Raw genomic sequence first — 17,151 nt, 5'->3', positions numbered from 1 at the left:
ACTGCGCACTGACGGTCCCTACCTCGCCCATGGATGAGATTTGAGACTCCAGTGTTGCAATGACAAATACTCGGAAGTCCTGTACAGTAGAGTTCTTACGTATGGCGAGGAAAAAATGCCAAGTGTCCAAAAACCAGGCAACTACATTTTGTTTTAAGTCAAGGCATTTCTAACTCAATTTCAAACGTTAATCGTTTTCTTGGGTAGATATTTGTGTTCCATGTTTACATTAACACTACACACTTCGTATAAGGGTTAGGGAGTCGTCTCATTTTATGTTTCTTAGCAAGAGCTGCGTGGGTTTTGGTGATGAAATCTAGCCACGTAGCTCTAATATTTGTGGGTAAATCTTTGCGTGGACATTTCTTGAAACGTGTGACCAGTTCCTGTGAGGATATTTGATTGCTGTAGAATGCTTAGGAGCGAGTTGGACTAATTGTTGGTATGTTCTCCCTGCGGATTATTTCTACGTAGCAGAGACAGACAAATCTCTAAATTTTGCATCCTGGATCGACATAAATCGGCGACCTTAAATCTGAGCGTCTAAACATCTGGAAGATATTTTCTGTGATGCTTCCTGTACCTTCCCTAAGTATCTTGCTCGTATGTTTTAAGAGAAAACTGAAAAGAGAAAATACTAACATAAAGACACTGTAAAAGCCGGCCGTTGGTGGCCGAGCGGTTTTAGGCGCTTCAGTCTGGAACCGCGAGACCGCTACGGTCGCAGGTTCGAATCCTGCCTCGTGAATGGATGTGTGTGATGTCCTTAGGTTAGTTAGGTTTAAGTAGTTCTAAGTTCTAGGGGACTGATGACCTGAGATGTTAAATCCCATAGTGCTCAGAGCCATTTGAACACTGTAAAAGTGGAATAAACAACATAAACTATACAAATAGTCTTGGGTAACTGACAGTCATTTCTCTTCTTTTGTTGACCGTATGTCTTTTCATCATTTGTATGGGAGCAAGTTTCCGATTAGACAGGGTTGATCAAATATCAGTGAGATATTTTCCCTAAGGGAAGAGATTGGGAAGATGACATAAACTTTTTAACTTAAAATGATCAGGTTTAAGAGGAAAATTTTTGCTGAGTTCAAACACCAAGAAAACTAATTTTCGTTTTGTTTCGGAAGAGTTTTTTTGTTTATTTTTAATGGAAATGGGAACCTTAGGGTCAGCCTGAGACGTGAAGAAAATATTCTCATTTGTTCTGAGGTTTTTTCCTTTTTATTATTTAAGGCTACAAAATAATTTATTTTGTAAGTTAGGCTGACTTTGAAGAGACTTTCTGATCCAGTAAGAAGTATTATTGTCTAATATTTAGTGCCATAGTGATTTTAGGTTCAAATGGTTCAAATGGCTCTAAGCACTATGGGACTTAACTTCTCAGGTCATCAGTCCCCTAGAACTTAGAAACCTAACTAACCTAAGGACATCACACACATCCATGCCCAAGGCAGGATTCGAACCTGCGACCGTAGCGGTCGTGCGGTTCCAGACTGTAGCGCCTAGAACCGCTTGGGCACCGACGGCCGGCTGTGATTTTAGGCTTAATAACGGAAAAGGAATGCTAAGAATACTGAAAAAGCTCTTTTTTATTTGTTAGTGCACCAATTTATCGCTTATATTTAGGATTCGACACATATTTTGTGCAACGATTTTTTTTAAGGTAACAATATACTAGGACATTCCCTATTTATGGAAGCGTGTTCTATTAACGAATTTATTAACCGAAACGCGATGTCATAGTGTGTTAGTTTCGCTTTCATTACGTCAATAGAATCAATGTTGTGTTGACTTAATACGAGATCACTACGCGGAGTGTTTCTTCCATCCGTTTTCACTTACAGCAGGTACCAAGTCAGCTGTATTTCGAGGCTTTACAATAGGATACGAATATACAGCGTGTGGAAAATCAAAGTAGGCCGGACGAGTGGATACGACTGGAGATGAATGAATGCGTGCGCTGTGCCATTGTGAGTGGAGTAATGCCGATGGGTATTCGAAGTGGAGCAGCGATGTTCGTTGTGGAAAGTTACGTGAGAACATAGTCGTGGAAACGATGTGGTCAGTTGCTTGCTGAGAAGTCTAATAGTGTCAACGTACCAGCTAAGAGCGCCGTTCAACGCTTAATCTGGAATTTGCGTCAGACAAGAACTGTTTAGAACACGTCAGAAAGCATTCTGAAACATTCCCGCATACCAGAAAATGTGGCTGCAGTTCACCGCAAAGTGCTGTAGAGTGCTACCATATCAAACTGACACATGTCGCAAGAGACCTACGTATCACGTTATCACGTCGACCTTGTGGACGAATACACCACCTGGACCTGCATATCCATCCCTACTGAGTTCTGCTGTTCATGCATTAAAACCATCAGCTGCTGCTCAGTGCCTCCAGTTTTGTGAGTGGCTTTCCAGTGAGATGACAATGAATGGCTTGGACATCTGTCGTTAGAATCACAGGTTCTGGGCAGCGGAGAATCCGCGTAACTTCCACGAAACACCACTGCGTGATCATAAGGTTGGAATTTGGCGTGCAGTATTTGCACGCCACGTTATTAGTCCCATCTTCTTTCATCGGACTCTGACTTCGCCGCGTTACATTGCTAACATGTGCAATCCATTTGTGGCAGCATTAACGGAGGAGGAAAAGACCTACAGTTATTTGCAACTGCATAGAATAACTGCCTATACAGCTGGCCGAACGTTGGAGCAGATTCGCACAACATTCACGCCTGACACAGCTGTTGGCAGAGGTCACTCCGGTCGTTGCCCTAGTTGGCCACCCAGGTTACCTCATCTGTCAGTGCGATTACTTTGTTTGGGGAGCCCTCATGTCTAAGGTGCATCGCAAAATCCCTCGTAGTCTTCAAGAACTGCAACAGAACATTTCGGATGAGATTGTAGCAATTCCAGTAGTCCAGCTTCGATCCGCATTCAGCAACTTGCTAACTAGGGTCCAAAAGTGCCACGAGCTGAGTAGATTAGGACTGTGTTTCCTTTCCTCTGCTGTGTTTCTCTGTAGCCTGGAACTCTGTCCTCCAGGCCACCTTAATTTGCTCCGCCCTGTACATTCGAAAACTCGACTGCACACACTGTGGTGCAACGGAAGTTAGTGGTGGTTACACCAGGATTCTTACCGCCACAGCGTGTGCGGGCGAGAAATAAGATAATGGTGCTATGGTATTATGTTATTGAATCAAGAATTTATTTTCTAATTTAAATATCTTGATTCATAATTTTCGTCACTGCCACCAGAAATAATAAGCCGACCACCACCACGCACTAACCGACCGCCAGCGCGGAGATACTGCCAGCCAATGTTTGCCACTATTTGCCCTCAGTTGAATAACTTACGAAAAAAATTGTAACTGAAAATCAAATGGATATCGTTGTCTTAATTAAATAGCACATAATGAGATTATGTATGCTTGTTGACATCTTATTGTCAAAGCTAGTCGTGTATTTGGTACGATGAAGTAGAGTCCACAAGAAGTGAAAATTATTTTGTTCATCTTGTCAATCAAGACCCATTATTATTATTTTATTTATTTTGCAAGAGCTGAGGGAAAATTATTTTCCTGTTTTGACTGATTCTTACAGCAGAAAGAGAAAATAGTTTGAGATTATGATTTACAGTTCAGCTTCAGATTATTCAAGGTGCTGCCCATTCAAGAGAATGTTTTCTTCACTGACAATTTTCGACGAAGATGACATTTAACATGAACAAATGAAAGTGTTTTCGCTCAAGATAAAGTCAATCTACGTTCGAATTTGCTAATTACTCATCAGGAAACTTCAAAGATTTAGTTGTGGCTTATGCACTGGATAATAGAAATCCGAACACGGTCAAGAAAGACTGAATCAAAATGGCTCTGAGCACTATGGGACTCAACTGCTGAGGTTATTAGTCCCCTAGAACTTAGAACTACTTAAACCTAACTAACCTAAGGACATCACACACATCCATGCCCGAGGCAGGATTCGAACCTGCGACCGTAGCGGAAGACTGAATCAGATGTTTTGTTGAGTGGAAGGCTGATTTACCGAAATCTGAATTTCTGCTATACTTATATGTCGGAAAGTGGATACCTAATGCCGCAACACACACACACACACACACACACACACACACACACACACACACAATCGCACGCGTACTGTAATGGACTGATAAGTCTCTAATCAAACCAGTACTGCGCAAACTCCACGCGTGCTGCAATGGGCTGATAAGCCTCTCATCAGACCAGTACTGCGTAAACTCCACTTAGCACAGTTAGTTACTCAATTTGTCATTGTCATATGCTAATATTCTACATCAAATCTTGTGGAACAAGGTGGCTGATATTACAAACTATGGCCATATATTGATCGATTACAAGACTGTGTCCGGTTTACGGGTACATTGTATTTAATTACTGTTTATACTAAGTAATTCACAAGAAAGTTTGGAGACAAGCATCGGATCGTACCAAGGAGCAATACTATTCTCTCAAAGTAAGTGCTTAATCAGATCGAAAAAGACTGCCATACTATGATTTATAGAGAAGACAAGGAAATTCGAAAATACCAGAGCAGCTTCAACACTGATAGTATAGGATTTAAGTTAAACAAACTGTTGATCTCTCTCTTAAATAAAAGTTACAGAACTTCCTCATCTGTTGAACGAGATTCACTCAGCGAAGAGACAAGGAGATCAAAACACTGCACACAGATCTCGGAGCAGTGGAGTTCAGACACCAGTCCCGCCATTACGATTTAGGTTTTGCATGTGTTTCCTGAAAGGTTTAAATCAAGTACAGAGATAGTTAATTAGAAGAAGTGATTTCCTGCTCCATCGTTGTCCCATTGGATGTGCTGCTGCCGTTGTAATGATACCATAAGCGAAATTACGTTAAACCGCAATCTGCCTTTCTTTCTTAGAAGGATCTGTGAGACAAACTTCTGCACGACTCGGCTAATTTCGACTCGGTTCGGGTGACGGTATGCCAAGATACCACGACGATGTTGCGCTGTTGCCGATAAGCGATTCTTTGGTTTCCTCTGCGTGTATCAGTTAAGCGTTTAAGATTTTACTTTTAAAAAAAGCAGCATACGTCGAAATATCTAATCGCCGTGCCAGTATCCCCTGATGATGTCTCATGCCAAAGAAAACGAAATTTTGGGCAGAAAATTGAGGTTTAGACCTCTAACAAAATCCTGACAAAACAGACTTCATCAATAATGAGACACCTGCACCGCTTATTACTTTCAGTTTTTCTTTTTGAATTGTCTGGTTTCCATTAGCAGCGTTGAAGTCTGTGTATTGTACGCCTTCCATGGTTTACGTAGTGAACAGTCGATGTCCCATTTGTTACATGAAACCTACCCTTAGAAAAATTTATGAATGACTGTGCTGATAAACCCCTTACGTTATTTGATTTTCAAACAGCTGAGCAAAACTGAACGTACTCAGACATTTCTCTCTTTACTTATTCTGATCATCACTAAACTGACACACAATATTTTTAGCACAACGCAATCTGACTTTCAATGATCCCTACAAAAGAATGGCTCTGACTGACAGTAACCTGTAACTTTCATGAATCACTTACCTCACAAAAATCTTCGTTACACGAACTACTGCAATACAGCGAGCGCCACTACTGGCAGCTAAATAAAAGATTCTAACTACTGAAGGCACTAACTACTGATAGGCATACTTAGCAAATGAAAGATTTTGATAGAGAACAAACAATGTATTTACCGTAATAATGTTCAAAAGTCACATACCAGAGCAGCTTCAACACTGATAGTATAGGATTTAAGTTAAACAAACTGTTGATCTCTCTCTTAAATAAAAGTTACAGAACTTCCTCATCTGTTGAACGAGATTCACCCAGCAAAGAGACAAGGAGATCAAAACACTGCACACAGATCTCGGAGCAGTGGAGTTCAGACACCAGTCCCGCCATTACGATTTAGGTTTTGCATGTGTTTCCTGAAAGGTTTAAATCAAGTACAGAGATAGTTAATTAGAAGAAGTGATTTCCTGCTCCATCGTTGTCCCATTGGATGTGCTGCTGCCGTTGTAATGATACCATAAGCGAAATTACGCCAAAGCCGGTCCCAAGCCCGGTAGAAAAAGGAGGAGGGGGAGGAGTAACACCTCGTTAAAAAACCTTGGTTCACCTGGCCCGGGTGATAGTACCTCGCGAGGGTCCCTAGCCAGGGAAACGGTGAAGACCTCAACGGCAGTGAAGGTGGCGATGAAGATCGTCAGAACGGCGGAACTGGCGGAAGAGGCAGGCTTTTATATAAAAGCACCAGACTGTAGCGTCTGTTCCCACAGTGGGCGGCTGCAAAAGGCGTCTGTCCCACATGTTAGTGGCGGCCTCACTTAGAATTCTAAGCTAAATGCTTGAATTTTTATCATCGAAAGGTTCAACTACCTTTCCCCAAACCAAACTTTAACCTAAGACATGATGGTAAATTTCAAAATGGAAACTACTCCAGGAAGTAACCAGTCTTCCATCGCTATTCATGGCGGTGCAACTAGGCCTTTGGATTCTGGAGAGCCTAGAACATCATGTAAGGAAGAGTCGGAGCTTCCTAGTACTTCTTCAAAGATAAGACCCAAGAAAAAACATCTACTGGGGACTCTGTATATCAACACACTTATGAAAGTTGGAAAACTAAAACACCTAACGGACGCTCTCAATCAACGCAACATACTTATATTAGCTCTTCAAGAAACAAGGTATCTGGATGAAAATGCATTTGAATCAGGTGGATACAGGTTCTACAAAGGAAAACCAGCCATTAAAAATTCCAATAATACGACTATATTAGGGACCGCATTTATGGTCAAACAGCAACTTACGGAATCAATAACTAAGTTTAGCTCCCCATCAGAACGAATTTCATTTCTGACGTTCAAGTCAGGCAATAAACGCTACACTATTATAAATGCACATGCACCTATTAACCAACATAACAGAACAAATGTTGAAAAAGTGGAAGATTTTTGGGAAATGCTTGAACACGAAACATCCATATTACCAAAAGAACATATAAAAATTTTAGTGGGAGACTTTAAAGCACAAGTTGGCAAAGAAATAAAATTTAAATCAGTAGTTGGAGATTATCCAGCACATGCAAGAACCAACAGAAATGGGGAAAGACACATAGATTTTTGTAGACAGTTTAATCTAAAATTAATGTCGACATGTTTCAGGAAACTTGCAAGAAAGAAAAAAACGTGGGTATCACCTAATCCAAATCAAGGTGAATATCAGTTGGACCATGTGGCAATAACGACTCGCAACTACAAGGAAATCTTGGATGTCAGAGTGAGGAAGGGCCTAAACATAGACTCAGATCATTATCTGACATAAATAAAGACCATGTTCCAACCAAACAAACCTAAACCAAAACCAAGAAGATTTCCAAGAGTAAACACTAAATTTCTCCTGCAAAAGCAGGACAAATTCTGTCATATACTAAACACAAGAAAAATGGATAATTGGGAAGAAATTAAAGAAACAATGATAGAGTCAGTTAAAGAAATGGGACAGCCACGAAGAATACCAAAACACAGATGGTGGAATGAGCTGTGTGATGAAGCAATTGACAATCGACTAAAGGCATGGAAAAAATGGAACAGTAATAAGAAACACGAATACTGGGAAGAGTTTAAAGAAGAAAGGAAAAAGACAGCAAAAATCATCAGATCAGTGAATGGAAAATATGACAAAGACAGATTAGAAGAAATTGATTCTGATTTCAAAAGGAACAACACTAGAGACTTCTATAAGACTTTCAGAGAAGTTTTAACAGGATTCCAGTCACCAAGTTTACATTTTAAAGATAAAAATGGAAAAATGGTTTTAAGCAATAAAGAGAACTGCTAAATCTTAGCTGAATACTTTGAAAATCTATTAAATTGTGAGGAGCCTAATGACAGGTTACAATTTCAAAAACCACAACATGAAAATCCACCGTCGGAACCACCTACAGGAGAAGAAACAGAAAAGATTATCAAAGCATTGAAGAATAACAAAGCACCAGGTGAGGATGGGATAGTGGCAGAAATGTGGAAACTAGGTGGCTTATCCGCATGTCAGAAAATTCACAAAGTAATTAAAGACATTTGGACGAAAGGAATCATACCCAGTGACTGGAAACAAGCATTGATCCGCCCTCTCCATAAAAAAGGAGATAAAACAGACACCAACAACTACAGGGGCATATCCTTGTTACCAGTGACATACAAAATACCTTCTAAAGCACTTTTAAATAGAATAGAGGAACAAGCAGGACCTAATATAGGAGATTATCAAGCAGGATTTAGAAAAGGTAGATCATGTGCAGAACAGATTCTTAATTTAAAAACAATTTTGAGAGTGAGAGCTATACAAAATAAAAATACAGTAGTTACTTTCGTAGACTTCAAGAAGGCCTACTACTCAGTTGACAGACAAACACTATTCCAGATACTTTATGAATCAGGGATAGATGAAAACACCAGAAGACTTGTTGAACAAACGCTCACAGATACAACATCAAGAATTAAGTTTCAAGGCGAAATTTCTGAACCATTCAAAATCAAAACAGGAGTTCGACAAGGTGACGGACTGTCCCCAATTCTCTTTAACTTGGTTTTAGATAAAGTAGTAAAAACATGGGAAAACATATTAAAAAACAGAGGCACAAAGGGCATAAGCATGGGCCAAGGAAAGAACAAATTTGAAGTAAAATGTTTAGCCTTTGCGGATGATATGGCATTGATAACTGAAAACCGAACAGACGCAACAGTTATGCTTGATATGTTACACGAGATTGCTGAAAAGACTGGGCTAAAAATATCCTACGAAAGAACGAGTATATAGAACACAAACGTAATACAGAAAACTTCCTGGCAGATTAAAACTGTGTGCCCGACCGAGACTCGAACTCGGGACCTTTGCCTTTCGCGGGCAAGTGCTCTACCAACTGAGCTACCGAAGCACGACTCACACCCGGTACTCACAGCTTTACTTCTGCCAGTACCTCGTCTCCTACCTTCCAAACTTTACAGAAGCTCTCCTGCGCAGGAGAGCTTCTGTAAAGTTTGGAAGGTAGGAGACGAGGTACTGGCAGAAGTAAAGCTGTGAGTACCGGGCGTGAGTCGTGCTTCGGTAGCTCAGTTGGTAGAGCACTTGCCCGCGAAAGGCAAAGGTCCCGAGTTCGAGTCTCGGTCGGGCACACAGTTTTAATCTGCCAGGAAGTTTCATATCAGCGCACACTCCGCTGCAGAGTGAAAATCTCATTCTGGAAACATCCCCCAGGCTGTGGCTAAGCCATGTCTCCGCAATATCCTTTCTTTCAGGAGTGCTAGTTCTGCAAGGTTCGCAGGAGAGCTTCTGTAAAGTTTGGAAGGTAGGAGACGAGGTACTGGCAGAAGTGAAGCTGTGGGTACCGGGCGTGAGTCGTGCTTCGGTAGCTCAGTTGGTAGAGCACTTGCCCGCGAAAGGCAAAGGTCCCGAGTTCGAGTCTCGGTCGGGCACACAGTTTTAATCTGCCAGGAAGTTTCATATCAGCGCACACTCCGCTGCAGAGTGAAAATCTCATTCTGGAAACATCCCCCAGGCTGTGGCTAAGCCATGTCTCCGCAATATCCTTTCTTTCAGGAGTGCTAGTTCTGCAAGGTTCGCAGGAGAGCTTCTGTAAAGTTTGGAAGGTAGGAGACGAGGTACTGGCAGAAGTAAAGCTGTGAGTACCGGGCGTGAGTCGTGCTTCGGTAGCTCAGTTGGTAGAGCACTTGCCCGCGAAAGGCAAAGGTCCCGAGTTCGAGTCTCGGTCGGGCACACAGTTTTAATCTGCCAGGAAGTTTCATATCAGCGCACACTCCGCTGCAGAGTGAAAATCTCATTCTGGAAACATCCCCCAGGCTGTGGCTAAGCCATGTCTCCGCAATATCCTTTCTTTCAGGAGTGCTAGTTCTGCAAGGTTCGCAGGAGAGCTTCTGTAAAGTTTGGAAGGTAGGAGACGAGGTACTGGCAGAAGTGAAGCTGTGAGTACCGGGCGTGAGTCGTGCTTCGGTAGCTCAGTTGGTCGAGCACTTGCCCGCGAAAGGCAAAGGTCCCGAGTTCGAGTCTCGGTCGGGCACACAGTTTTAATCTGCCAGGAAGTTTCATATCAGCGCACACTCCGCTGCAGAGTGAAAATCTCATTCTGGAAACATCCCCCAGGCTGTGGCTAAGCCATGTCTCCGCAATATCCTTTCTTTCAGGAGTGCTAGTTCTGCAGGTTCGCAGGAGAGCTTCTGTAAAGTTTGGAAGGTAGGACACGAGGTACTGGCAGAAGTAAAGCTGTGAGTACCGGGCGTGAGTCGTGCTTCGGTAGCTCAGTTGGTAGAGCACTTGCCCGCGAAAGGCAAAGGTCCCGAGTTCGAGTCTCGGTCGGGCACACAGTTTTAATCTGCCAGGAAGTTTCATATCAGCGCACACTCCGCTGCAGAGTGAAAATCTCATTCTGATAATACAGAAAAGTTTATGAAAACAAAGTATGGAAAAATTAAAAGAATTGATAGATTCAAATAGCTGGGGGAGTGGATCCAAGCCAATGGACTGGATAACACAACAAATAAAGAAAGAATAAAAATGTTGGAATATGCATATAAATTAACACAAAACTACTACAATAAGAAATCAATATCCATACAAGCAAAGATTAAACATTATAATTCAGTTATTAGGACACAAGAAACATATGGATCAGAGTGCTTAACATTGAATAAGAAAGGCGAATTCAGAGAACTAGAAAAAAGAGAGAGAAAAATATTATGAAAATTTCTAGGTCCTGAGAAAAACAAGGAAAACAGGTGGATTAAAAGGAGAAATGAAGACCTATAAAAAATACAGAAAAGATCACAGATACAATGAGGAAGAGACGGCTAAAATTTTATGGACATTTTAAAAGAATGGAAGAAACACGGATTACAAAGAAAATTTTTAATTACGTTAGTAAGCTGAAAAACACTGTAGGATGGATAGAACCAGTAAAGAAAGACGCCAACAAAATAGGTGTTACAGAAGAAATAATACGTGACAGGAATAACTTTAGGCTACTTATAGAAAACGCAAACCATGAAGAAGATGCGCCAAAACCTCGACCCAAGAGAGTGTGGACAGATGAGCAGAGACGAGCAGTTGGCGAGAAAATGAAGAAGTACTGGGAAGAACGGAAGAAAAAGAAACACCATAAGTCTTAAGTTGCATGCGGTCCATAGCTGGCCAAATTCATAATAATATATATATCAGTTCATGATAGCCAGTATTACAAATTTACTCTCTCTGATGGACACATGTCCAGATCATCCGCTCTCAAGACTCTGCCCTCTCTCTCCCCACGTCCACCACTGCTGGCGGCTCACCTCCAACTGCGCAACGCTACGCGCTGTTCACATCCAACTGCCCAACACTACAATAGCAAATATTTCAACAATGCCGGCCACCCTCAGACTGCACACAGCACAGTCAGTGATTATCATACTGAGCGATACGAGGCGTTACCAACATAAACACCTAAACAGCCCACTTACATTTATGGACACTACTTTTGTTTTCAGTGTTCGCAAACAACCGGTTTAACATGCGCTTCTAAGTATTTTCAAGGCCTTCTCAGTACTGGTAGTGCGTTAATGGGCTCATTGTGTAGCTGATTTGATACACCCAACATATTGTGTATTTCTTGCAGTAAATACGCGATATCGAAGTGTAGCTAGGTTTCTGCATTGGTTGTCAGAAATGATGTGACGAAAAGGAGGGTGCTGTTCTTACCTGCTGGCCTTGCCAGACAGACCTCGCACCAGCCCACGAGCTACGGTGGACAGCGCCCTGGTTTCCATCGCTGCCTTCTTAGGTGGTCCTCAGGTTCACGGAGTCCGACAGCAGCTCCCGCTTGACAGACAGGCAGTCACACTCAGGATGGTAAGATTCGCTACAAGTGTTTCTCAAAGCTTCAGTTATCGCAAAGGGATTTTCTTATCTATCGTTGGCGATACGTTTCGGAGCTATTATCCGGGTAGCACTACACGTAGGTTGAAATCTTATCGTTACTGGGTGCATACTCTAAGATTTACACAAAGCAACAACTCTTTTCACTCTCTCTCTTTCTGTCTCTCACTTTCTCTTGTGTTGTGTTTGTGTGCGTATGTGTGTGTGTGTGTGTGTGTGTGTGTGTGTGTGTGTGTGTGTAATAAAAGTGAACGAAGATTTGAGAAATGAATATACACACCTGCAGTTGGAGCCGACTTGTCGAAGAGTATACATGCGAGCTATTTGCGTTTTAGACGAACTGACAGGAACACATGGAGTGTTGAATCTCGCACCGACTATGAACATTTTAAAACTGGAAGAGACCGGCCAACAACTATTGTTACTGGACAAAGCTGTGAAAGCTGAATATTTATTATCGGAGAAGGTTTTCCATAATGTTGCGCCGCGCGGGATTAGCCGAGCGGTCTCAGGCGCTGCATTCATGGACTGTGCGGCTGGCCCCGGCGGAGGTTCGAGTCCTCCCTCGGGCATGGGTGTGTGTGTTCGTCCTTAGGATAATTTAGGTTAAGTAGTGTGTAAGCTTAGGGACTGATGACCTTAGCAGTTAAGTCCCATAAGATTTCACACACATTTCAACATTTCATTTCATAATGTTGCACCGACTTGATGATGTCATGAAAACAGTTCTTTTGGTCGTAAAATGCGGTCGGTAGCTCTCCCTTCGGCCGAACAGGCTTCAGAAGACCCAACGGAACCGACCGACGGCCGTGTCATCCACAACCACTGGCCATCGCTGGATGCGGACGTGGAGGGGCACGTGGTCAGCACATCAGAACGTTACGGGAAAGTATTGTCAGTTCCTGCCTTCCATGACGAAGAAAAGAAAGGATTTAAACGTAAAGTGCCTTACATAAAGTAACAAAGAAGCGATGGCTAGATTTTCACAAAGTTGAAAGTACCTTCCTAATAAATGACCATAACTGCCTGCGGAGTATCATCAAAATTCGCTGTTGCGAAACTCGAATTGGAGGGTCACCAAACTTGTTCGTAGAGTTAAGCGAACGTAGTAAAAGGCTTAAGACAGCAATTTTGGAGCCACAGAATTAACGTATGGCCGCAAGTGAAGCTCCGAGCATCTGCAAATGTTGAAGGTTCCAAATTGGTCACTTCATCTCCTACACGAGAGAGGCATTCGATCCGAGTCGTAGAGACTTACAACCACAAAAGCTTTCCCATTCTTTGGGAAAGCCTCGCTGACAACGAAACAAAATGGAACAATCCGAACAGCTGATAAGAAGGTCTACCTCTGCTACAGTATCCTTCAAGAGGTTAAAACGCAGCGCTACCCTCCGATTGAATTCTGTCAGGTGACTGCCACATGTGCAGAGATTCAACTTCAAGCCTTTGGAAGAGGTTTTAAATTATCTTCCAAATGATGACACAGATGCACTACAACTTATCTATAAATTGGGTTGTGATGGTTGACAGCGAATTTAAACCAAAATCCGAAAACAACCATGATCATGATGCGAACATATTTAAGTCATCTTTAGTGCCCCTGCAAATTATTAGTCGCACGAATAAAGAACTAACTCCTCGCTACTGAAGACCAACAAAAATTAGATTTATTCATGAAACGGCTAAAAAGGTACAAAATCGCAATAGTGATTTATCCATAAAACATACATTGCTGATGAATATGATAGATGCAAAGGTCTTCAATGAAGCAATTTGCAAGGCTGGTTCAAAAGACTTCAGTGACATTCAGAAAACAAAACACTCACGTCAAAAAAAGTTTTGCATCACCTCGGTTCTGAGCGCTCCGGAACCTGTACAGAAAAGTGGAATAGAGATCAACATAAACATCATTTCCGCCCTTTTTATTGCTCATGAAAACCACACACTGCATGTTGTACAGTGAGATCTTCAGAGGTGGTGGTCCAGACTGCTGTCCACACAGGTACCTATAATACCCAGTAGCACGTCCTCTTGCAGGGATGCACGCCACTGTTCGTCGTGTCATACTATCCACAGGTTCATCAAGGCACTTTGTCCCAGTCCTCAACGGCGATTCGGCGTACATTCCTCAGAGTGGTTGGTGCGTCACGTCGTTCGTAAATAGCCCTTTTCAATCTATCCCAGGCATGTTTGATAGGGTTCATGTCTGGAGAACATGCTGGCCACTCTAGTCGAGCGACGTCGTTATCCTGAAGGAACTCATTCACAAGATGTGCGCGATGGAGGCGCGAACTGTCATCCATGAAGACGAATGCCGCGCCAATATGCTGTCGATATGGTTGCACTGTCGGTCGGAGGATGGCATTCGCTTATCGTACAGCCGTTACGGCGCCTGCCATGACCACCAGCGGCGTACGTCGGCCCCACATAATGCTACCTCAAAACAGCAGGGAACCTCTACCTTGCTGCATCCGCTGGACCGTGTGTCTAAGGTGTTCACCCTGACCGGGTTGCCTCCAAACATATCTCCGACGATTGTCTGGTTGGAGGCATATGCAACATTCATCAGTGAAGAGAACGTGATGCCAATCCTGAGCGGTCCATTCTGCATGTTGTTGGGACCATCTGTACTGTGCTGCAAGGTGTCGTGGTTGCAAAGATGGATCTTGCCTTGGGTGTCAGGAGTGAAGTTGCGCATCATTCAGCCTATTGCGCACAGTTTGAGTCGTAACACGGCGTCCTGTGGCTGTACGAGAAGCATTATTCAACATGGTTGCGTTGCTGTCAGGGCTCCTCCGAGCCATAATCCATAGGCAGCGGTCATCCACCGCAGTAGTAGCCCTTGGGCGACCTGAGCGAGGCATGTCATCGACTGTTCCTGTCTCTCTGTATCTCCTCCATGTCCGAACAACATCGCTTTGGTTCACTCCGAGACGCCTGGACGCTTCCCTTGTTGAGAGCCCTTCCTGGCACAAAGTAACAATGCGGACATGATCTAACCGCGGTATTAACCGTCTAGGGATGGCTGAAGAACTACAGACAACACGAACCATGTAGCTCCTTCCTGGTGGAGTGACTGGAACTGATCGGCTGTCGGACCCATTCCGTCTAATAGGCGCTGCTCGTGCATGGCTATTTACGTCTTTGGAAAGGTTTGGTGACATCTCTGAACAGCCAAAGGGACTGTGTCTGTGATACAACATCCACAGTCAACGTCTATCTTCAGGAGTTCTGGGGACCAGGGTCATGCAAAACTTTTTTTGATGTGTGTAGTAAATACAGAAGATCTTCAGGTCAGCCTGCCTACACTCCATGCCAAAATTAGATGTTTAGAATTTTTGTATCATTTGTGGTATAGAATAAACATCGAGAAGTTGCAAAACCCTCCAAAAGAGAAAACCGAACTTATTCAAGAGACGAAAAAACGTTACACAAGAGATGTTTAGAAGTCACTTGGGGTTAGCTGTAGATGCAAGACTAGGGAAATAGAAATGATGGGAATAGCAGCACAAGACATTTTGCAGACGCTGAAACATCAGCAGAAATAACAGGTGTAGATCTGCAACTCTTCTATTCAGGGATATTCTAGAGGCTATTTCCGGTGGACATCAGATAGACATAGACTGATTTGCTGCTTATACTTTTGAAACACCAGGACTGTATGTTGATTTACATCAACGGAATCCTTTGTCTTGCCTTCCCCTGTATACAAGATTTTCGTGTATGCCCAACTGTTGTTGAACCCACAGTTTATCAGAAGAAGCCGCCGAGGAAATTCTCACGAGAAGAATACAGTTTGGACATAATAAACAGGCTACTACTGACATTTGATCCGTAAGTGACGCGTATGAGACCGCAGCCAAAGGAAACCAGCAAACCTTTCCTAAAAGAGACGTTAGATCTACTGCTCTCGAGCGAAGAATGGATGAGGCAGGTCTCTCAAGCTGAAAATGATGATGAAGAGGAGTGCCCAATAGAAACAGACTGCTCAGATGAACAAGACTGGAAGGCATCACCGGAATAATACGAATCTAGCAAGAATACCATAATTTTGTTTTATTTTATGTTACGTAGTATGTACGTATATTATTATCCTGCAAATATATTCTCTAGGATCTCGTAGTACATAAAATACCCAACACTAATTTTGGCCAAAATGTTTTGCGATGGTGAAATGGTACCTCCTCAAGCAGGGTGGACATCCCGTATCCGTGACAATAACAGGCGACATGTCCTCACTTGTATACTGCATTCTCTAGGTTGATTGTAACAGCAAAGAGCATGCAGTAGATGTTCTTCACAGTAGTGAAGATGAGCATAACACTTAAAACAGGGCCGGCCAAACGCTGCACAGAGTGCAGACGTGCGGAAGTGCTGCACATGTGCGCACGTGTGCGACAGCGAGCGACAGCGACATCTGTTATTAGACATGTGTGCTAAATGAACGGCGGCGGCTCCACTTCCCTTTGGTACAAGCAAGAGCGCAACATATCCAGTCTCGTTTATCCCTGGTGACTGTAACCTTAACAGATAAGTACTGAGAAATGGCAAGTACTATGAAAAAGCAAAGGACGGGAGATCTATGCTCTCAGTCGTTTAAAAATGACTGGGAACTGCAACTCTTTTTTGTAGCCGTTGGTGAAAACTCACTGTGTTTGCTGTGCCGGCGAATAATAGGCGTCCAGCGTAAGTTTTCAATTGAAAGACATTACAATACATATCACAAACACGAGTGTAGTGTACTCAACACTGAAGAACGGCAAGCAAAATTAAATGTCCTTCAGAAAATGGATGAGACACATCAACTCGATTTTACTGTACGTCAAAGTAACTGATACTTCTTGTGTTATATCCTAGCCAGTAATGCCACCCGAGCCCGCTGCCAAAAGGTTGGCAGCATCAAAGTCCGGACGCCGTCCGCATAAGCAGCGCCAGCGAGACAGGAAATCGCCGCAAGTCTGCGCGCGCCACCGCTGGCTTCTGGTTTCTTAAGCGCTGGAGTCGCGAGCGCTAGGACAGTTCTGGATTCGCCGCTCAGTTGTATACTCGCCACCGAATTGTGTACTTGCTAGTCAGTTGTGTGTTCATCGCAGCAGATTTGTTGTTTGTCGTCAGCCGACGCTGACCTAGCCGCTCCGACTCGAACTAGACAGATTTCTGTAGACACGGAGTTC

At 43.0% G+C, this 17,151-nt stretch overlaps 1 protein-coding gene across 2 annotated transcripts in view; it reads right to left on the bottom strand.

Annotated features, from left to right (window-relative positions):
- Positions 1-11,935, bottom strand: part of LOC126198628 (leucine-rich repeat-containing protein 4C-like) — a 150,765-nt gene extending 138,830 nt beyond the window's left edge. For both annotated transcript variants that reach the window (XM_049935088.1, XM_049935089.1), the window contains exon 1: positions 11,801-11,935. In XM_049935088.1, the coding sequence (XP_049791045.1) occupies positions 11,801-11,868 (68 nt within the window). In that variant the 5' untranslated portion in view covers positions 11,869-11,935. The remainder of the gene's footprint in view (positions 1-11,800) is intronic.
- Positions 11,936-17,151: the final 5,216 nt, after the last annotated feature.

Source organism: Schistocerca nitens, chromosome 8, assembly GCF_023898315.1.
Source record: "Schistocerca nitens isolate TAMUIC-IGC-003100 chromosome 8, iqSchNite1.1, whole genome shotgun sequence".
Classification (NCBI taxonomy): Eukaryota; Metazoa; Arthropoda; class Insecta; order Orthoptera; family Acrididae; genus Schistocerca; species Schistocerca nitens.
This window is presented reverse-complemented; position numbering and strand designations above follow the sequence as displayed.